Source organism: Taudactylus pleione, unplaced genomic scaffold, assembly GCF_031769625.1.
Source record: "Taudactylus pleione unplaced genomic scaffold, aTauple2 ptg000006l, whole genome shotgun sequence".
Taxonomy (NCBI): domain Eukaryota; kingdom Metazoa; phylum Chordata; class Amphibia; order Anura; family Myobatrachidae; genus Taudactylus; species Taudactylus pleione.
Window position 1 is genome coordinate 1,394,582 of NW_028284409.1, and position 24,469 is coordinate 1,419,050.

At 39.9% G+C, this 24,469-nt stretch overlaps 1 protein-coding gene across 1 annotated transcript in view; it reads right to left on the reverse strand.

Moving 5' to 3' along the window:
* Nucleotides 1-24,469, reverse strand: part of LAMA2 (laminin subunit alpha 2) — a 901,593-nt gene that overhangs the window by 703,999 nt on the left and 173,125 nt on the right. Inside the window, exons 2-3 of the mRNA XM_088452064.1 lie at nt 24,255-24,425; nt 22,187-22,299 (exon numbers count right to left, since the gene is read on the reverse strand). Of these exons, the coding sequence (XP_088308190.1) occupies nt 22,187-22,299; nt 24,255-24,425 (284 nt within the window). The remainder of the gene's footprint in view (nt 1-22,186; nt 22,300-24,254; nt 24,426-24,469) is intronic.

Sequence of the window (24,469 nt, forward strand, 5' to 3'; positions counted from 1 at the left end):
ACAACAGGAAGAACTGGAGTAACCCCATCCTGTCTGGGCATACTGTCAGAAAGTGTCAAGTCGTGACACTTAACTTGTAGCAGAGGCCTGTGGGAGAAGGAACATCTATGCAGTTAAAGGCAGGGATAGGAAGGGTTGATTTGTAGTAAATTTAATAAAAAAATTTTAATCCGAATCAAATTTATGAGGGAGGAAGGGAGAACATGTTTGAACTATATGTCCCATGTTTTGCCCACAAAATCAACTTGGTGGTTCAGAATATTTTTTATAATTAAAGGGGCATGCAGGAGATGCTGTCTGTGACCATAAACATCTCTGGACATTTTTGGCATTCAGCAACTGCATGTCGAAGATTTCAGCAGCTGTGACAGTTTAACTTCCAACATGGCACATCAGGATACAAACTTTTTATTAATCAAAAGGCCCAAGGGAGATGGAGTATGTATGTAATTGAAAGCAGGGAAAGGAAGGCTTGATTCATAGTAAATTTTATTTAAGTTTTGGATCCCAAAGCAAATTTTTGAGGGAGGAGGAGAGGCATTTACAAAAAAAAATGAATAATTCACATCAGTCCTTGTGTTAGTAGAGCTCTCCGGTGGTTTCAATTGTTTTTTTTTTTTAATCAAAGGGGCATGCAGGAGGTGGCCTTAAAATTTCAGGACATTTTTGGCATTCGACCGCATGTGGAAGATTTCAGCGGCAGTGGCAGTTCAACTTCCAACATGACACATCTAAGAAACAGAGTGGCAGTAACTTTTCATTAATGAAGAACTAGATCAGTACACTGAGGGAGGTACAGTATTTAATAATCACAACAGGGTGAACATGTCCCATGTTTTGCCCACCCAATAAACTTGGTGGTTCAGAATTTTTTGAAAAAATGAAAAGGGCATGCAGGAGTTGCTGTCTGTGGCCATAAATATTTCTGGACATTTTTGGCATTCATCAACACATGTAGAAGATTTCAGCAGCTGTGGCAGTTCAACTTCCAACATGGCACATCTAGGAAACAAGAGTGACACTGCAGTGGCAGATAGGATAGCAGTTTAATAAACTATATAAAAATGTTTGTCATTTATGCAAAAAGACAGTCAGCAATGCCCCAATCTGTGCATAATGCAAAGAAAAGAGGTGCAATATTGAATAGTCCTTGGGCCCTCCCACCAACCATTCTGTTGCATATATTAAACAGGATATCCGCAGTTCAACAAACCAATCACTTTAGCGACAGGGACAGCCACTTGTGACTGAAATTACTGGTTTGTTTGTGCTCCCACAAACAAGCTACCAATGGGCATAAGGCAGAAAACACTATTGGTAATTCTTCTCATCTGATTCCTCACCCTCATCAGTGTACCTCTGTATTTTTTTATGTAATTGGTGGTAAAGTTCTTCCACTTAGAAATTATCAGTTAATTTTCATGAACTTCAATTTTTTTACACTTTTTCATTCCTCATCCTCATCAGTGTGTACATCATCTTCATACAATATTAATTTTTCAGGTGCCTCTGTAATTTTGGATGTAATTGGCTATAAAGGTCTTCCTTGTGAAATTTGTAATTCAATTTGATGAACATCTTTTCCACATTTTGAGGAGGTATCCTCCTACGCCGATAGCTGATAAGGTTCTCTGCTGTGCTGAAAACTCTTTCTGAGTACACACTGGAGGGTGGGCAGCTTAAGTAATGTAAAGCCAGTCTGTACAAGAGCCTCCAAATTGCCTTATTTTCTTTCCAGTAGTCAAAGAGATACTGTATATGCCTATGTGTATGGTGCCTTGAAAATAATCCTCCACCATTCTTTGGATGGTGACCCTATCAGATGGAGTCACAGTAGCGGTGTAACTGATTTTTGGCAATTCTTTTAGACCCAACCAGATGTCACAATATTGTGTTGACTCCTCTGCATTACCACTGGGTTTTTGGGAAAGCTGTGATTTTTTTCTGGCAGATGCCGGAGAAACTGAAGGAGGAGATGTTGTCATGTCATGTCATGTACCACTTGAGCTGCCATTTTTCTCACCAGGAGCTCTTTGCATCTCTTAAGATCTGGGTCAGTTGGAAAGAAAGACATGACGTATGACTTAAATCTAGGATCAAGCACAGTCGCCAAAATGTAGTGATCCATTTTCAAGATATTGGCAACCCTTGGATCCTGGTGAAGCGAATAAAGGACTTGATCTGCAAGTCTGACATACTTAGTGGAATCACTTTGTTTCATCTCCTCCTTCATTTTTTGAGCTGATTTTCCAAAAGTCTAAGGCCCATAATCAATTAGAAGCGAAAAGCTGAGATTCACGAAATAGTATTGCTGATTGCGACTTTTTTGCCAGGCAGAAACTTATATCCCTATTCAATTCCATCCACTTTTTGCGTACTGGAAAAAGAAATGCAATGTAATAGGTGAAAAAGATTTGCCTATGAATAGGTGAAGAAAGAAAGTGTAAAATCACTATATTTTTTGGGGTGCCAAGGTGGAGAAACCACTCAGTTATCCATTGAGGGGGCAGTCCCAAGGGTACTGTGTCAAAAAAAACAAAACAATAAAGTTATATCACTTTGAAAAAGGGGGCGAAAAAGTGCAAAGTGAGGGTACAAACATAAAAAGTAGCGATAAAGACTTTTGGGGGGTCTGCAAGTATGAGTGAGGTGTTTTTTTATTGCAGATGTTTGCTGAAGGTGCGTTTTTTACATTTCTTATAATTTCACTTTAGCAACTTTTAAATATGCTTGCACCCATTTTCAAGTATCCCAAATTTGTTAGGAATATTTATTTTCTCCTAAAAATACTGCTTTATGCCATTCTTCACCACTTGTGCAAAGACGCTAAATAGTGGCAATTGTGCAAACTTAAGTACCCCAAATTGTTTCATTGGGTCTAATGGGGTTCAGCCTGATTTCCCTGATTCTGACACCACTTTTTGCCTGCTCTGACATTGCGTATCTCCGTTTTCACGTGTTTTGGAATTGAATAGGGCGAATCGTGGGTATTCCAAACATAAGTTTCCACGGCTAAAACACGCGATGTAGATGAAAAGTCTGGCCAGCAAAAAAGTATTGCGGGTGTGAAACTAATTGAATACAGGCCTAATCAAGGGAATTACCTGAGTCAAGCTAGCAATGTCTGAACTCACTTCACAGATGGCTACTTCGAAGGGTTTGAGCAGCTTGCACAAGATGGAAAGCATTCTCCACTGTGCTGTACTAAGGAATGTTCCCCATCCTTTCGTAATGTCAAGGCTTCTTGTAAAGCTGTGGATGGTTTTTGCTGTTCATCATTCCACCTGTTCACCACCCATTGCTTCAGTTGGTGGCAAGGCAAATTCAACTGTTCTTGCATCTGCTGCAGTCTCTTGCATGCTGTAGCTGAATGGTGAAAATGGTGAAAACTGTCATAGTTGCTTCCCCTTGCAAAGGATTGTTTTACAGACAGTTGTTTTTTTGAAATAGTAGTCTTCTTGGTCCCCTTCTGGGATGAAGCTCCATCCCCAGCAGCTGCAGGCCTAGTGCTGAAGGATTCTTTTGAGGAATCCTGGATAGAGGAGGTGTCACCTAGCCTTAACAAATTGGATGCAGGACTACCTCCAATCATTACTGTGGATATTGAGGATGAAGATATTGGTGGCAGAGATTGCTGGTGCTGCGATCTAGTTGAACTTGAGAGAAGGGAGCTAGATGATGCTGGACTGCTTTATGTTATTTTTTTAGATCCAGGTTCTGATGTCATAAAAAAAATGTCATGAGTTCATTGCAAATGACAGGGAAGAGGTTCCTAGATGATTAACATCCCTACCTCTACTTACTGTGGTTTTACAAATGCTACAGATGGCTTTACAATTGTTGTCAGGATTTGGGTAAAAATAATTCCACACATAAGAGGTGCCTTTGTTGGTCCTAAGCCCATGCATGACAATGGCCTTCCTCTTATCATGTCCAAGAGCTGCTTCCACTGTTGCTTGACTTATACAAACAACATCATCATCTTCATCATCCTCATTAGCATCGGCATCAGCTACGCATATATCCCCCTCATTCTCTTGCACTTGTTCGGTGGCATCCTCAATTTCTTTGTTATCAGCTATATTTGTTCTGCTCATCCCTACATTTGCAGAGGGAGCAGAAATGGTGGAAGGTGGCTTCTCTGCGAGTACAACCATATCGGAAATTTCAGGCTCACACATAGCACTTGTGGACACACTTAGACACTCTTCAGAGATTTGTGACATTTCTGTTTCTGAATGCACAGTTTGTTCTACTGCCTTAGTGGTTTTAATTTTTTTTACACTTCTTCTAGACTCTAAGTGAAAAGGTCTTGCATCATCATGAGAGGCAGATGCCTCACTGACACTTGCAGAACAACCACTCATTAATAAAGCCCAAGGCCTCATTCTTTCCTTGCCACTGCATGTGGTGAATGGCATGTTGGCAATTTTATGTTTTTCTGCAGCACACTTATTAGATTTGTTTTTTCTTTAGCATTGTATAGATTTTTTTTATTTTAGATGCCCTGACTCAGACCCTCTATGCCCTTGAGCATCGGCTTTAGTAGATGACATTGAAGGACATTGAAGGACTAGCATCATCATCATGACTGGTGGCAGCAGCTGCAGTGACTGTATTTGGTTTCTCTTCTCTAAACTGATCTCTATCCATTTTTCAATTCACAGATCACTGTATGGCTTATATACAGTATGCATGTGAATAATGCACATTAGGGTAAAATGCACCAAATAGTACAAACAAAAGAATTTAACTATTTTCATGAACAAAGATGAAAGGAGGCGCACAATAGTGAAGTATATAAAAGCAATTTAAAAGGATTAAAAACACTCACATAGGGAATGTGTGATACATTGCAATATCACAAATCAAGCATGAGGAAGCGGGTGAAACCCAATCACATCAGCACACTGGCATCTCTCTCTGAACCCATGACTTCACTGCGATCATGTCCTAGTCAAGCCATGCCCAGACGCGTTTCATCAAAATGGACTTCATCAGTGGGGTGTGGCCATCAATCAATCTCTCTGTGTTTATATACCAGCATATCTGGGTCATCTGATTCCAGTAGATTATTCACTACTTGTGACGCAATACACTCATCCCATTTTTTTATGTAAAAGTTATGATTGCCATACACGGCATGATATATGTGCCAATCTGATGGATCAGCATGATATAGGTGCTATATCGTGCCATGTATGGGCATGATATTGTACCTGATATCGTGATATGCACTCCCACGGGATCGTACATCGCATCCCCAGATCTTCCAGCAGGTTCATCTAATCTGGGATAGATTGTACAATCCCATTCAGATGGTGGAGGGGGGAGCCAGCATATCATGCAGTCAGTGGGGACAGCACGATCCATCTGCCGATGGATTGGCAGTCACCCTACATGGTGCATCACACTGTGTATGGGCACCTATAGAAGATGTTATATGGAGTTGTACAGCTGCAGAAAATGGGCCTTAAAAATGTGCAGAATAAAAGTCATTTTACAGCTATCTCATCTGGCTACATATGTAAAATGATTTTAAAAAATCAATAATTAAAAGAAAAAAATACATAGTATCCCCCTCCCAAACATAAAACCAGAACTAGCGCTTCGGTCAATACTGGAATAGAAAAATCAGATGGGACAAATCATTTTTCATTACCAGCCAGTGGCATTATAACAGTGGGGACACATGGCATTGGGTCCCTATGTCATAGTACCAACCAACCCTAGGCCAGTCAGCAGGGGGCTAGTATCCCTAGTGAAGTAGGACCCTCTAAGAACAACTAGCCCTGTTTTGATAGGACTAGGACTGTTCTCCACACCCCATAAAGATAATACATTTCAGGTTGCGCTTTTGGGGAGGACTTTACGTGTTTTTTCCCCCAATTAATTTTTTCAGAGCAACACACTGGAAAGACACTTGAATGCCAGGGATGTGTGGCTTAACAACTTGCCACACATTGCCAGCAGATTGGCAACTTTGACGTTGGGGCCAAAGTCACTGTAATCACGCACATGATTTTAGCTAACTTAAAAGTCGATGAAAAATCTCAGGCTTTTACATTGCCCCATCTATAAGCCAAATAAGAAACATTCTATATAGTAGATCATACAATAGTGGAATGATATCACCAATTTTGTTAAACATGAGTAAAATGGGTCCACATATTAAATGTAACAAAGTTCCTAGGTGCAAATTCAAAAAGCTTGACAGAGATAGAAAGCAAATAGAGTGTGGAGTCTTTTTACAAATTAGTTATTTTATTAAATTTCATTTCCATCAATTAAATAGTTGTGACCTGGGGGTCTATTTTGTAATAAATATAATCACCTTGCATAAAAATCGCTGCTTTCGCAGTATGTGTTCCCCCATATTTATTTGAAACCTGTTGCCAGGATAGCTGAAGTGAAAATGAGCTGTCCGGGCTGAACACTCTATTGTGGAGGAGAAATGTGTATAACAGTCAGTGTGCATGCACCTGTTCACGCATAGAGAGACTGAAATACAAGTGCAGAGAAAAAAAGAGACCAGACTGATCTGATGCTGTCAGGGATTCTCAATCAAGGTAGATCTTTGAAAGCAATTTTTAAGCAGATGGGAGGAGCCTATGATGCAAGGCATCAGGGGAAATAGAGGGAGGAGAAAACGGGCCCCTGAGTCCCAGGCCAGCCAAAAGTAGGGGAAAATATTCATAATGCCATCAAGAGATGGCATTATGTTTGATTGAGAAAATGAGATAAATATCTCTATTGTACTTTATATAAATAATGGCTGGCGGTATCCCCCATAATATCCTAAGGAGGCTGCAGGTTGTTCAGTGACTAGGAAAAAATTCAGAGAAATCAGTGAATTCTCCAGGCTTTTCCCTCTACTTAAATATGGTAATAAGTAACTTAAATATTGCATTCTCCAACTTATTATGCTGGAGAAATGTGATTACTGAGTTTACTAAATAGACCCCATAATCTTCAGTGCAGATTCTTCTTAGTATAGCAACTCTATTGTAGGTCTAAAAAAAAACACACATAAACACAAAACGGGAAAAATAAAAAAAGTGCATATCATTGTGTAAAAATAAAAGTATATAATGTAAAGTGTACTGTGCTCACCTAGAGCTGTTCAAAGTGTCTTTTCTCCTTTTTTTCCTAGGATCATTTCACACCTTGGGCCCTATTTATCATTCTTTTTTTTACAAAAAATTGTCAAAAAGGGTGTTATCACACCCTTTTCACATTATTTTATTTTTCACTTAAATGTATTAAAGGTATTTTGGAGCAGTTTTCGTAAAAACTACTCCAAGCCCTTTAATTTGCATATCTTTAGTAGCGATGAGCGGTTCAGTTTTGGATCAGTTAAGTTTGGATCCAAAAACAGAATTTTATTGGCTATCCGGCTATCACGTTTTAGATAGCCAATATGATAAATCCAAACTTCCGCTAATTTGGCGAAAAGAACCTAGTAAAACTGATACACTCATTGTCCAAATTTTAGTAAGCAGTTTGTATTCCCCATACTTTTAATGGGAAATGTGATCTTCAAATTTACCAAAGATTAATTGTAAAAAAATACTGAAAAGGAACCCTGTTAAGCAGGGTTACCCCTCACCCCCGTTCCCCTCCTCTAGCTTAGCCTTCCATGCCTCCTCGCAGGGAAAGTAGAGCCTGGAGTAGGTGCCTGTGATAAAACCTGCATGTCTGGTAGACCGCAGAGCTGTTCACAGTGTAAAAATGAAACTTATAATAATAATAAAAAATAACACTTACCTGCCCTCAGACTGGTGATTGATACTCTAGTGAGGTCCTCTGGGACTCATGTCAGGTGGTCTCCGGGATCCTTCTTTGTGACCCCGGTCAGCTGCTTTCTGCTGTAAGGACAACTGTTTGGGTGTCACAGAGCATGAACCGCTGACTGGAGTATCGGAGGACTTCACCAGAGCACTGATCACCAGTTGAGCGGGTGAGAGCTGGTGGCGCATGCACGGTCACACTGTCAGAGTATTTTTTGCAAAATATACCCTGATAAGTGTGCGAAGAGGATTCGCAGGTACAGAGCTTTCTCACAAGCTCTGTCCCTGCATGCGATATTTGATACATCCTTGAGATGAAGTCAAACATCGCATTGCGCATCCTGGCAATATTATTACATCTCATTCACCTCTGAAATGTGGATTTTGATTAATAGGACCTCTTGTGTGTCATATCAATGAAATATAAAAGAGGAGAGAAAATTATGTTTGAAATGTTTCTAGGAGAAAAAAAGAAAATTAAAACACATTGAAGTGCTTGTTTATAAATATCTCTAGGTGAGCATTTAATACTTTATATTGTATACTTGAATTTTTCCAAACTGTGCACTTTTTTTTGTTCATTTTTTTTCACTTCCCTTTGTTGCATGTTTTTGGGACATACAAACCAGATGATCTTCTAAAGAGAATCTGCACCAAATATCAAGTCACAGTTAATCACTTATCACAATAAAAGGTATTGATGTATTGAATGAACATATATGCACATATTTTCAAATAAGTTTTAATTTCTAAATGCAGAACATACAGTGTTTGTATTCTTTCTCCTTGCTGAGAAACTTGTTTGATTCAAATGGAAGATTTCTAGGACCCTCCACCATTCCTGTGGCTGCATATACAATAAAGAGTTGATGATCTGCTGAAGACTGGGCATTATTCTATGATGGCCCAAATCTTTTGCTGTATTCCCATATTAAAAACTACTTTCCAAAGATTTCAAGAGCAGTCAGCAACTCTTTCAACTGGTTCTCTGTACGTGGTCTTTAATTGTGTGTATGATTGCCAATAAGTCAATTTGGAAAGTAACTTGTTATGGCACACTTTGCTAAAAGATGCTTATTTTTTCCTGTTTTCAGTTTCTGTGCAACATACTGTACAACACAAATAGGCAATCATGAAAACTTCAAACAATTTTATACAAATATCTGAAATTCATAAAGCAGATTAATTGTCTCCTTTTGTTAGCTTAAATATTCAGTACTTTTAAATAAAAGGGATAGCAGTAATTGCTTTAAAAGCACTGGTAAGTAGTCAGATTCATAAAGCATTGTGGTAACATTAACAGTTAATGTCTGTGAAGGAGAGCAATAAATTAGTAATGGTGAAATTGATTTTTGTTTATAACTCATATAAAACCTTCTTTTGAAGTTTTAAAAGACAACATGAGGACGACAGGTTTAATTTAGTTCCAAATAACTGTCTGATTATATTATTTAGTTTTTATCCACTTAGCAATAGAGGCACTTTTAAATGCTTCCTCTCTGTGCGGTATAATGTTTGCTGACATTTAATAGAATATTTAGAGTAAAAAGTTCTGAAAATAAAAAATAAACTGTTCTGGTTTATACATTTGTTAGTATAATGTCGTGATTAAATTACAATGCAAAAGCATCGTAATACTGAAGAAACAATCTAGTGTTCTTAGTACAGACCACTAAACACAGGACAAAGAGAAGAGAAAACAACTTATATATTGTTTGCTATAATGCATTCTTAAAACTCTTCACATTCTAAAGATGATGCCAAAATTCAGTAATAATAGCCAGCTGAATATTCAAAGCAATGCCCAGGATTTGTCAACTGTTGAGAAAACTCACTTGAAAAAAACTCTTTAATAACTGCTTTGTGTATCACTTTGCTACAAAGAGTCTACACTACAGTTTTTAGGGATATTCAGGCTGGTCCTGGTCCTGGACAAGGAATAGATGGTCTACTTCAATACAGTAGGTTGGTACTTCTCCACAGAAATACCCCGTTTACCTGAAGCTTGGACCTGGATTGCTGCCTGTTAATTTTCACTGCAGCAACTCTGCTAAGTACTGTACTGTGCTATAATTTGTCCTCTTATATTAAAAGGAGCAATATGAAACTTGTACTAGATGAATTAAGCCCTTTTGGCACTATCAGGTACTCTAGACTGTAAGCTTGCTCCTGGGTTCAGTAGTGGAGGGTTGTTTACCACACAAGCAGCATATTATATTAAGGGGACAACCCCATTAATATTAGAAGAATTATGAAGTCCCTTGGGAGTCAGGATGAAGACTCATGTTTGCAGCAGGACACCTGCCATGGGTCCCACTGTGTTAGAGTAGAAGTTTGTTGTGGTTTTGTAAGAGTTGAATGACAATTATCAGGTCAAGTAGAGGCACTATTGAGATACTGGTTGTGACCAAGTTAGAATCGGGAGGGAAGGAGCAATGCATACAATGCATGGGCGAGCAGATAGTTACAAGTGATTGGTGCACTTACAGTATTTCCTATTCTTTCTAGTGAATCACTCAAATAGCAATAGTCATTGCATGGAGCAGTGAAATGGAAAGAAAAGTGGATGAGGGCATGGAAATAAGATGGGAGAAGGCTATGGAAGCAATGACATATGCTTTACAAAAAAAATTGACAACTCTTAGTGGAACTAAGCACAAAGGAGGATCTCTGATCCTTTTTGAAACACTAGTGAACAAGTCCTGTGATGCAATAGACAAGGCCAGTAATGTAAATGGGGTAGAGTAATCACATAATACAAGGCTTGGTTCATGTCGGGCACTCTTTGGATCTGACACTGGAAGATAGCAGGAGGCCCAAAGATGCCTCATACTAATTAGAAGAAAGTAAAAATTCAATCTTGGGATACAGATGTTGGCAAATGAAATCACAGTCTAATGCTGGAGGCGTAGAATTGGTTTCTGGAATTTGCAGACAAGGCCATTTAGGTGACCAAAATGGTAGAGCCCTTGGGGTGGTAAGACATCTTTGGAAAACAAGTTGAAGTCTTCGATCAATAAGTGTTGATGCTCATAGGGGGAGTTAAAAAGGAGCACCATTCTATATCTGTGTGGGCATGTTATTGTTGGTTGTGTCCACGGACAAAGACACCAGATTTAGTTAATCAAGCTGACTAGGAGACCATTCAGCTGGTGCAACTGGTGGCAGTAACAGTCTGTGGCTCACCGCAGGTAGCAGTACAAACAAGTTAAAGAACAGTACAAAATAAAATTGTTTATGATGAATAACACCAGGGGCTGGCTGGCAACATTTTGTCTGGGGGGGCAGATGAAATCAAGTGACCCCAGTTTTTCTACAAGCATATCATGGCAATGGCAAGATGGACGTGGCAAACATAGTTTAACCGGGACATGGTTTAAATGTGTAATGACATATGAAAAATCATTGTGTCTAACTATAATTAACTTCATCACCTACCAGCACTGACTGACAACTAGAGACTCTCCTAGTGACTGATATAAAATATAGGAAGCAATATAATTAAATATACAAGTGCTAGAATAGCAAGATATAAGCCCCTTACTACTGCTCATAAAGGAAGGTCCGGCCTACAACCAACTCACAAATGTGAGCGCTGGTATTTGTCACAGACCATGTCAAATCATAAACAGTATAATTAATAAATGTAGTAAGAAAAAGTCCCACGCTAAATATAATAAAAATATATATAATTAAATATATATTATTAAATAAAAGCATGCATTTAATTAAATCTTATATTGGTAAAATGATAAAATTATCATTCCCTTTTTTCTCATTAAACATCAAGCTGCAGATTTATTTAAAATTAAATCCCAATACCAATTTAAAAACAGATCAGACCATTCCGCTTTAAAATCAAACAGTAATTGGTCTGATCCTGTCTCCATGATTACATCACTCTCTCCCTCAATCTGTCCCTGCTCCCTGATTATTATTATTATGATGACCTCACTCTCCTATTCTGACTTGTCTCTTTTTTCATCTACCCTCTTTATCCCTTCTACGAGTCCCTTGTGACTTCTCTCTCCATTTGCCCCATCCTGATCCCTCTTCCTGATGACCTCACCCTGTTTCCTCCACTTTTCCTAACTACGTACAGTACCCTCTTCCTGTCTCCACCTGTACTTATCTTTCTTCTAGTTGAGCTCTCTTCTGCCAGATAACGCTCTCTCCCTGACAACTTCTTAATGTCGCCTGGTCCCAAATTGGCCTCTCTTCCTGATGCCCCCTTCGTGTCCCTTTAAAGAGGAGGAGACACTGAGATTATGAGAGATGATAGAGCATGGGCTGGAGGCCTGGAAAGTAGTCAGCAGCCAGCAACACAGAGAATAGGAGGCTGGGCAAAAGAGAAGGGACAGACCATGGAAGGCCAGCCCCATGCCTTCCCTGGTCTGCCCTGCATGGCAACTCTAAACCCCACATGCTGCTTGGCTGCTGGGCAGCATGGACATGGCTGACTGCTGGGAGGAATCAGAGAATGCTGCCCCCATTGTGTTATAGAACAGAGCGGCCGGGGAGCATCCTCTGCCTGTCATCTGCAGCCAGGGCCGCCATCAGGGGGGGACTGCTGGGACTCTAGTACCAGGCCCGGACACACAGTCAGAGAAGGGGGGCCCGACCATTCCTTCCCTCCCTCCCTTCCTACCACCCACTCACCTGCAACGGGTACCAGCGTCACTGTGCAGTTGCAGTGACAGGGAACCCGCTGCCTTGTATTGCCGTGGCTGCCGGCCGCTGTGCAACAAAGTTTTTTTTTTTTAAAGCAAGAGGAGCCGGCGTGCGCGTGTCTTGTCGCTGACAAGGAGAAAAGCCGTGGCTCGCGGCGTGCAAGGAGCATCCATTCCAGCCTGAAGAGAAGGTAAGTGTCATATACTGCGGGGGCTGGCTGGCAGAGACCTAAGGGGGTGGGCTGGCTGGCAGAGACATAAGGGGGTGCTGGATGGCAGTCAAGGGGGGGCTGGCTGGCAGACATAATGGGAGACTGGATGGCAGAGACATAAGGGGAGGTTGGCTGGCAGAGACATAAAGGGTCCTGGCTGGTAGAGACATAAGGGGAGCCTGAGTGGCAGAGACAATGGGGGGGCTGGCAGAGACATAAGGGGGATAGCTGGCAGAGACATAAGGGGGGACTGGCTGGCAGAGACAAGGGGGGACTGGCTGGCAGAGACATAAGGGAAGGCTGGCAGAGACATAAGGGGGGCTAGCTGGAAGAGACATAAGGGGGGCAGGCAGGCAGAGACAGAAGGGGGACTGGCTGGTACTGGAGAGACACTGCAGGGCTGGAGTTGCAGAAACACTGGGGGAGGGGGGCCCTGCCTGTTTTGTCAGTCTTGGGCCCCACAATTTCTGATGGCAGCCCTGTCTGCAGCCAGCCATGTGTAGGCGGCTGCAGAGGCCCTGGATCAGTAAAATTGAACTGGCCCAGGAAGCAGATGGCACCCTGCCCCCGGCCAAAACCACCCCTGTATAACACACAAACAGGAATACTTGGAGTGGCAGGTAATAGAGACACAAGCAAGGACTAAAAACGCTGCAAATATTCAGAGGGAGATGAGATAGAAATTATTTTCAGCAGGACCATATTCTTTAATTAGTATGCCTTTGCATTTTCCCACTGAATGTGCTCCATCATATGGCATGTTATTAGTGTTTTGGACTGACTTAGTGGCAATGCAGGAGTGTTAATAAAGGGGAGAAACATTAGTATGGTGCAGGTGGGGTTTCAGTTGGAGTAATTTATCCATCTACAGGTGCACAATGTATGGGTCATACAATGAACTTAGGTTGTGATGGCAGCTTGGCAGGTAAAGGATACAGAGAAGTAGGTAGGTAAGATCAACAGTGGCTAAATAGAAAAATATAATAAATATAGAAAAATGGGGTCAGGGTAAGAAAAGGAGCAATTCCAGGGTTTATTACAGGGAGGCATATGTGTGTTTGGCATCAATTTTCGGCTTACATTACTCTACAGGTATAAAATACAAAAAAGGAGAGTACATTTACATTGTAACTTTACTGCCCACATTTAATTACCTAGCTGCAAAGTCTGATAGCAGGAATGACAGTAAATGTGAGGAATCAGCCAAGAATCAAATCACTGATATTGTGAACATTGAAAAGTTTCATTATGAAATTGTGGTAAAAAGCTGGAGTTGTGGGCACTCCGAGGAAGGCAAGGCAAGAAGGCAAAGGATTTGTATCCGTTTTATTTCCTGAAAAACAAATACACCTGAACTTAGGGGTCCCGAGTCTAATCATTCACAATGGTCATTAATTGCATCATCCCCATCTGCTGTTCTGCACAGCAGATGATACAATGCAATGAATTATGTAGTACAGTGACACACAGCATGTAACGATACATCACACTGTTTTTTGCTGGATTGTACAGTATATATGCCATGTATTGTTATATTGCATCACACAATCACTGGGTAGCACCATCGTATGATTTGTACCAAATTTTAGGACCACTGGAATGCTTATCTGATTCAGGGCCTCATTTATCAATGAGTTTTATCATTCACAACGAGTGATAAAACTTGTTATGTTTTATATGATAATGGTTCTCCAGCCAATCAGCTCCTAAATGTCATCTGTCTGAAAAATGACAGTTGGGAGCGGATTGGCTGGAGCACCATTTATCATACGAAACAAGTTTTATTATCCATTGTGAATGATAAAACTTGTTAATAAATGATGCCCTCAGGCCTCTATGACACAAAATACCTGGACTGCCTACTGCAGGCATTGAGATGGCCTGTCACATAGCCAAAAATATTATGGTCCCCGGTGATACTTTAAGTAAAGGTATTGAGCAGTCCTTGTTGGAATTAAGAGGAAGTGGGTATGTTGCCAACTCAGCAAATAGAATGTTGGCAGGTATTTTATTTTGCTTATAGTCTCTATGTTGACAAGGACTTTATTATAAAGAGCATGTTTATAGAATGGAAGAAGTTTACTGCAGCCCAAGAAGTCAAACAATGTAATATAATTCAGTTGTATCACAATCTATACTGGCTGCAGTACCGCTGGTCATCAGGGGTGTTGCTCTGCTTAATTTTAGCTTTACATGTACTGTAGTTCCAAACTTCACCAGAGCTGCTGCTCTTCAATCTTGTATTACAGCCTGTGTTCTGCAGCTAATGAGTGCATCTAAGTCACCCTAATGAGCTTCACCTGTCGTGCATGGTTTTATACCTATTCTTGTCAGCAATCCCTGGACAAATCATTGATGTTACAATCTGAACTCCACTCTCTGTGGACCCTGTTAAATTATTGTTTAATTTCCCAAGTGTTGGCCATTCTTTTATAATTCCATTATACAGTGCCAGTTCCCAGCCTCTTTAACCACCATTGTTTGCTTACTGGACTGTATAGTGCTCTCTGGATATCTGACATCATCTGCTTTGCAAATCACTGCGTCTCTGCTCATTTCTCCATTGCCATTATCTACAAGTAATACTTGTAATGCCAGTTTATTATCATCTATTATCTGCCATCTGAGTCAATATCTGTATTTCTGGATCTGTGCCAATGTTACTTTCCTGGATTGCATTATACCCTGTTGCAGAGCATTGCCAATCTGTATTGTTTTTGCCATTATGTTTATCCTGAATAATCTGACATTTATAATAGGGATTAGTGGTTCGGATTCTGTGGAATCCGAACCGCTCCGAACATCAGGGATCCCAGTCCACTCGAACGCTGTTCAGGTGTTCCCCGCCTGACTCAGATCCCAAGTCGAGGCCGAACGGCAGCCTTCTGACATTGGATCCTCGCAAGAGGCTCTGACGTCAGGGCCCACTAGTGTAGGGCAGACCGCAGTGAGAGCGGTCTGCCCTACACAGTAACAAACACACAGCTGCCAGCAGTGGCTTTGTGTTTGTTATAGCAGCCAATGAGAGTCAGACAGACTCTCGTTGTCTGCTGCGTCCATGGAGGGAGCTGGCTGGAGCTCACACATGAGTTCTTTCTTCCGGCTCCCCCCACTGCGGGTGATGGGAGAGACGTCGGAAAGTTTTTTTTTCTTTGTGTGTAAGAGGGTGCTACTGGGGGCACTACTAATGGGGGCATACTACTAGGGGCACTTCTAATGGGGGCATACTACCGGGGGCATACTACTAGCGACACTACTAATGGGGACATATTACTGGGGACACTGCTACTGAGGGTATACTACTGGGGGCATTCTACTAGGGATGCTACTACTGGGGCATACTAATGGGGGCACTACTAATGGGGGCATACTACTAAGGGCATTGCATAGGGGGCACTACTACTGAGGGCACTGCATAGGGTGCACCACTGCTGGGGGCATTGTGCAAGGGACACCTCTGCTGGGGGCATTGTGTAAGGGATACTATTGCTGTGGGCATTGTATAAGGGGTACAACTACTGTGGGCATTGCATAAGGGGCATTACTACTGTGGGCTTTGTGTATAATGGTCACTAATGTGGACATTGTGTAAAAGGGGCATTACTGTGTGTTGTAACATAAATAATAGACACTACTTTATGGTGTAATGTGAATCAGGAGCACTATGTGCAGTGTAATGTGAATAAGATTGTGCACTGTGACTCCTTGGGCTGTAGCCCACTTTGTAAACAAGTACTGTGACTCTGCTGGCCGTACCCCACTGGGTGGGTGGGAGGGCCCAAGGACAATTCCATCTTGCACTACCTTTAATTTCTGCCACTGCTGTGTGGCAATAAATCATAAATGTGCTTTAAACTGTCGCTTAGTAACCAGTCAGCTCACTGCAACCTTTGGCCAATAATGGTGAAAACAATATTATAAGCTGTGAGGTGATCTAAATTGACTGTAAATGACTGGAAATTAATGTTATCGAGGTTAATACTTTAGGAGGAAAAAAAGCCCAATTTATGTGATTTTAGCTTTTTTTTGTCAAATTTTGTAAAAAATCCAAATCCAAGCCAATCAAGGCAGGTTTAGCAAATCCAAATCCAGACTATGAATTAGAACCAAATCCAAATCCAGCAAAAATGGTCCGGCGCACATCCCTAATTTATAGTACAGTAGTTCTCTGCTTCAGTCCTTGCTGTACTGAATCTGCTTGTCTAATTAATTACCTGTTTCTGCCACAGCTAGGAAACTACACCGTATGTTAGCTTAATAAGTGACCTTGCTTTCAACTTCTGCAATTGGTAAACATCTTCATTTAATCAGACACACTGTAAATCTCTCAGGAACCATGACCAGTTGTTAGAGTTAATGGTAGGTAGTCTCCAAAGAGTGTGCTGGTCTCAATTTCAAACACTATTATTAAACTCACTAATAGTGTATTCAATGTACTGCACCTGTTTAACCAATTAAACCATATTATTATAAATAAAATAGACAAGAGTGCTGGCATTTAAAATAATGTTATATTTCATTTACAAATTAATCATGTAAGAAATGGTGGCATTGTTAAAGAAACAGTCAAGCACACAAGCCAAACTTTGGTGTTCCCTCCACATAACATGAACCACTCGTTCAGATAGTGTAGCCATTTCCCAGACAGGACAATAGGCTCACCCACTAAACTTAAGCTAAACATTAACAGGCTACGTACTGGTGCCATAGCAGTGCCTCTTACTAGGCAAATAAGCCCTGTCCCCTGCTTCTGGCACATGTGACATCATGGCACCACATAATAAGCATTGGGTATGCTCTTTTCTTTGTAGCAGGGTGCCTCTCTAGGCATCATGTAAGGTGGAAAAGGGTGGCTTTCACTACAGTCATGGTAGTGACTGTGCTGTCCCTTGGTTTTGTGCCCTGGGTGACACACAAGTCGCACACCCCTCATCATGGCTCTGCACCGTTCTTTACAAACAACAACACAAAATAACCTAAATAATTAACATTGGAACACAGCGACAGTTAGTCTGCCTCAGAACACCTAGAAGACCTAAACCCCTCCCACAGTTCAAAGCTACAGGGTAGAAGGTTTAACAATTAAAAGAGAAACACCACCAGCACATTAAACACTAAGAAAACACATTGTGGTTTATTATCCCTCTGACTTATTAAACAGCCTTCAGTCACATCTCTTGCAGCTTTTGTGATGCCATTGTTTGGGGCTTTGAAGGGGAAATGAATCAATCAGCATAAACACAGAAGAGTCCAGAGGTCTATGAATGATATCCAGTTAGGTCATAGGGAGTTAGTGTTTGCTATCAGGAACTCTAAGACCGACCAGCTAGGAAAAAGGTGAGGGGTGAAGTTATGAAAGCTAGACAGGTCTGTTACTGTACACCAGAGATATAAATAATAATGGATGCGGTTAAAATACTGCCACTCAGAAAGCCGCCCGTCGAAATCCCGACGTTGGAAGCTCAACCAGGGACTAAAGATTGGCATCTAAATCCCAACGCCTATCTTTAGCCCAATCCCGAAATCCTGATGCCCGGTATCCCAAGCAAAAGTAAGCCGTGGCTTTCTCGCTGTTAGCCGTGGGTGGGAGGGTTAGGTTTAAGCACCCCTGGTGGGACTTAGGGTTAGGCACCCCCAGGGAGGGTTGGGCTAGGGGAAGGGTGGATAAGGGTTAGGCACCAGTGGGGGGGAGGTTAGGGTTAGGCACACCGATGGGATGGTTAGGTTTATGGTGCAGAAAGGGGGAGTTAGGGTTATACACCACTGGGGGGAGGTTAGGCACCACTAAGGGATGGTTAGGGTTAGGGGAGGAGAGGGGAAGGTTAGGGTACTTATCAGCCCTAGTCGGGATCTTCACTGTTCGGGCTTCCGGCATCGGTATTTGGTCCGCCGGGAATAGATCCAGCAGCATTATATACTGGTAACTCAGTGCGCTATCATGTAGCAGCTGGTAAGGTACTGTTAGTCCCTAAATACACAGTACCAAGTATGCAAAGAAATAGAAACCAGCGCTAATTTGCAAATTATAATAAATTATTTAAAAAACTAAGAAACAGATGTGTCATTGAATAATATTATCACATTTATTACATTAAAATAGGGATGTGCGCTGGATCCCCGTGTTTTGGGTTTGGTTTTGGACCGATCAGCTAGGAAAGGGGTGAGGAGTGAAGTTATGAAAGCTAGACAGGTCTGCTACTGTACGTACCTGTAGAAAGGGAAAATTTGTTTTTGCATATGTGCCCATTATATCTTGGCCTTTAGTTCATTAAAAGTATCAGTTTGTAAGTGCGATGAGAGCTAGTTTGAAGGCTGCAGCACTTGAGGCCACACATGTTAGTACACATTCAGAGCACAGTCAGAGAGATGGCACACACAGGCATGGATGGACCAGCCATTAGAAGCATAGATAGAAGGAAACCCAACCAGCTATATACACTATACTACCATAGGGATTGATCCCTGACTTGTCAGATGATCATCATATGATCATGACTGATAGGTTCAGAATTATTAAGAAGGAGGCAGAGATCATGGTGCAAGTGGATTAGAAAGTTTTAGTCCTAAGAAATTGTTAAGGTTAAAAAATATAATAATAATAATAATAATAATAATAATAATAATAATAATAATAATAATAATAATAATAAGGTGGCCAACTGCTGGGCACTGTTAATGTGACTCTTGAATTGTGGATTATCTGTAGCGGTATATATTTCTTATCGGACAATGGGTTGCCCTGTATGTCCCTCCACTTAAAGGTTAAAATATGTGATTTTAAATAAAAGGCTGTGATTATTTTCTCTCCACTACTTGGGGGTCTATTTACTAAGCAGTATTAGGAGACAAAGTGAAAAGTGATAAGGTGCCAGCCAATCAGCTCCCAACTGTAATTTTTCAAACACAGCCTGTGAGATTGCAGTTAGGAGCGGATTGGCTGGCACCTTATCACTTTCCACTCTGCCTCCTAACACTGCTTAGTAAATAGACCCCTTAGTGTCATATCTATTATTGTATAAGAACTGGTTCTTTGTTAAGGGGATAGAGAGGCAGATAGTGCCCCTTTCTAGAGGCACCTGTCCCACTTTGGATAGAAAAAATCATGGAGTACCAAATTTCAAGTAAGCAAAAAAGCAAAATACTATTTTATTTAAAATATATAATGGAGTTATTGCAGGTCCTTTTTACATAAACAACTTTACTGTAAATCTACTATAATAATATATATAATAACAATACTACCCCCTTCTTGCATTTAACTCTACCTGTATATATTAAAATTGTCCAAAAAAGTCAACTTTTTTTTTTTATAATCTATTAGGCACAATTGACTGACTGATGATATGCCTCTTACTGTAAATTTAAGGATATTAGAGGCCTTTGAGGAGTTCTATGACCATTTTAATTTATAATTTGATCTTAATCATAGCACCTACTTCATGTTTCAACAAAATCGCACCTACAGTAAAAGAGAACAATTTTATATAATCGTTTTCATTATTCAAGCATATCGTTATCAAATAAGTGCAGGTACACATAGATTATTGCCAATGTATACAAAATATGTCATGGCACGAAGAAAGAAAAAGCCTAATCTGTCATACAAAAATTATGCAAAAAAAGGAATTGAACAAGGGTAAATTATGCAATATAAGAGCACCAAGAGAAAATAAACTTATCAGGCAGTAGAAACACATAGGCATGCTGAGGTCACAACAGAAACAAGTGAGGAAGTTCAGATCTAGAGAGCAAATGTAGACTCAGCCCCACATAACCATGTTTCATAAAAGGTAATAGTATGAAAACATTGCCAAATATGTACCTTAACTAGAATGTCGGATTGCAAATAAATGTTCCTAGTTAATATAAAGACATTGGGTGCAACTTTCTTTTAGAAGGGAAGCCTCTACCCAAGCTTTGTGGAAAATGTGAAAAGGTTTTTTATAAAACTAATGATAGGAGAGGATGGCGTAGTCTGGACCAGTGGTTCCTTTTCACTATCAACAGTGGTAAAACAGTTATTGCCAATATCAGGAATACAGTTTCTAAAATAACAAAACAAATTGTATTCTAAATAAATGTAAAAAGATATCCAATGTAAAAGTAGACTTGCCTTTGTAAAAACCAGGATGTTTGTTGAAAGTTTGTCCAAAATATCAGAACTGAATACATTTAGTAAGTATTAGTAGTAGCATAGCACATCAACTTCACCATATGCAACAAACTACGATTGAGTTAATAAACATTTCCATTCTCCTACAATATAGACCACAAGATGGGGCTCATATAGGAGTTTGATTTAAACACAATTTGTGCTTTATGATCCTGCAAATTAAATTTTTTCTACTGCGCATATGCACCATATGTATGTGCAAAATGCATCCTATACTAGGCGCAGGTTTTTATTGACTTTTATATGGCAAATGCAGCTTTATTTTATTTTTTATTAATAATGCTGCCCAGATGTGGAATAAATTGAATTGTTTACTTTATTTTTAGCATTTACTAATCCCACTGTCAAGCCACATATCCAGATAGGGGATATCCTGCACAAGACAATATATAATGGGTATTAATGTATAAACCAAAAATAGCTTTGGATTGTGTTAAATTACTTACATTGTATAAACCAGAAGCTACCTCTGTTCTCTGGATGACTAAAGTAGATGTATATGCTACTCTTGCCAAGTTGCACACATCGAGCATAACTCTGAGGTGGATGGAGATGCGTTTGTGTCCAGGGGCGTAGAGAGCCAGGCCGGGGGAAGAAAGGGTGGTGCTACCTTCATGGAAAAAGCAAAAATGTTTGCAGCGCTGTGAGCCCCTCAGCCCACCGCAAATCTAGGGGGGGTGTGATTAGTGTGATTGCTCCCCCCACAGGCAGAGAAGAGGAGACTGTTGCTGCTGTTACTGCTTAGCTGCAATGAGCAGTCTCCCACTGCAGCCCAGCACACAGCAGCATGTGCTTGGCTGCTGACAGGTAAGAGGGAGGGGGGAGTGGCATCAGACCCGGGCCCCCGACGGGTCCCTCCAACAAGCTCAGGCTTGTTTACTTAGTACCCGATCCACCCGAGACTTTATGCAAATGCCGATACAAAGTCTGGTGCCTTCTGAGGTATATATCCATGCTTCCAAATGTGCAAGAAGATGCCCACTGAAGAATCTGTAGGTGCTGAAAGACCAATTGGTGCATCTTTATTGCCCAAGAATGCCCAGCACTGTTCCAAGATATTTCTGATGCCGTGTATCTCAGTGCCTTTGTGCATACACTCAGTATAACGCACGTACACTCGGAATTTTTAAGGATTTTTGTGCATGTGCAGTAGAAAAAATCATTCAATTGTGCCAACATCGGCACTGCAAGCAAAACGTGCCTTTGGGTGATTTAGATGCAGATTCCATTGTGTGCTTCAAATGTGTTTATGACATATTAGTATGAGAACTCTTTACCATACTGTATTTTTTACAGCTATCATAACAATTGAGTTATAAAAAAACATGTAATGTTGCTCACCTGTTGCAGATCGATTGTAATTGTCACGTAATGATACTGTATTCCATTCTTAATGCTTGGGCTTTGCCACCAGGATTTTTTACCATTGATGGCATGTGTGATTGGATAATGCACTACAAATAACACAAAAGCAGAAGAACATCTCACTGTGCATACAATACTTTACATAGGCAGTAAATGTTGAAGTCTTTCTTTTAAATACAAAACTAAAAACTGTAATTTGTTTAACCAGCTGAAGTAGATATGTTTGTTAAAGTGACCAATTTATTGTCTCTAAGTGGAAATTATAAGTGCCTAGGCTAACACTTAGCATTTTCAAGTAAATTGCATTTTTTATATCAGCAATTACTTTGATTATTTAGGCGCTGGTTAAGGACCAGTAATCCATAAAAAAAATTTGTATTATTATTTTTAATACATTTGAAGAATACATATGTGTTATGCATACTGATAAGTTTGATGCTCTGTGATTATTTCTTGTTCCTTTTGCTCCAGCAGTTTCCTACAGTGCATCATGGCATATGCACCTATCAATGCTGAAAAACATTGAATTCATACAGTTTTTCTGTGTCAAATGTAAATATCGGAGAAGGTGGAACACTCAAAATTCCATTTACTTTGAAATTTCCATATCAAAGTAACAGTCATCTATAAATGAAAGTTTGAATAGTGCCACCACTGTAAGTATATAAAAACACACACACATTGCTTTTTATGTGAAACGCAATATAGTACAAAGCTAGGGACAAGTAAATACTGTATAAGACATTATGATTAATAAAATTGCATTACAATTTTCAATCAAACCATTTCAGGTCATATGGATGGTAGGTTCGGCAATGAAAAATGGTAGCAATATCAACAATTAACAGTAATCCCCTTTATGAAGGCATAATCCTAATTAATTAATTTGAAGTACTGATAAATTGTTGGCATTTAAAATGAAGCAGAAATGATATCTTCCATGAGGAAAATGTTGAGAAGTTAATGTGGTTAATGTGGGTTGAAATATAGCCTTCATTAACTTTTGGCATTGATGCCACAATTACTGTACACAACAGCTTTACATTTTATATGTGTTTTTATAACACTACTATACAGTAGCACTGTTAAAATTATCTGTATTAAAATTATCTGGATTTTAATACAAACATACAGTATAATAGATCCTGGACTGATAGCTCAGACTTACCTTTGTTGTAGGCCTATACATGCCCCCTGGTTTCTTACCACTAAAATGTATTGTCTCTAAATTAATTATTATTGCATTATTACAGTGCTTACCATTACAGTTCTCAATTGTGAACTACTGTATGTTTCATGCTAAAATCATTATACAGGATACAGTATATATTAACTGATTTTACTAATTAGAATGTTGTGAAATTACTTTGTCTCTTTCTACAACATGGATGCGCAAACAATGAGTTAGAAGGTCATCAGTAATTTCTAAATTTGGAATTCAAATGGAAAGCTTTTGCCATCTTCCATTAGATAACAGTTTGCTATGATCTTTCGATTGTCAAGAATTTTGTAGGAGTGTCCCACGCTTAGCTGGCGATGTTTGGCAGCGTTTGGGATAGCATTTGGTGTAACTCCCTGGAATTATTTAGGTCCCCTGAATGTGACATTTATTAACAATGTGGCAAAATAATTGTTTACAGTTTCATTTCATTATTGAAGGTGCCATCCCAGCCATCTTAGTGCTGTTAAGAGCATGCAGGTTGGTATTGATAATGCAACATGGTTCTATTATGGTCGTACTGTATGTGTTTTAACTTTAGGGTCACTAAGGTAAAGTTAGGTGGTATCCCCTACACAACATTCCACATCCCTGGATACTCTGTGCCAGTGGGTTTCAGACGTGTTACTTTAGTGATGCTAATCATCTGGTTTATTCAAATTACAAGGAAGAATAGGCAAATAGCAGTATATTAATATATATATATATATATATTATATATATATATATACATATATATATATATATATATATAGTCCTTCTATTAAATATAATTGATGAATCATAAAAAATTTACAAATACAAAAAAATTGATTTGGCACCCACTGCTTCTATCGACGGAATTCTGGTCACAGATGCGACACTGAGGATGTCTCTGAGGCTGCTCATGAACATGCTCTACCAACTTGCAAAACATTTCTGGTCCATTTTCTCCACATGTGGCATTTGCTGTGATTAGGGAATTAGAAGCAAGATTGAGAACTGCAGGAAACAATCCTAGAAAAAGGAAGAAAACAATTTGATTAAATGGTGTATCCTTC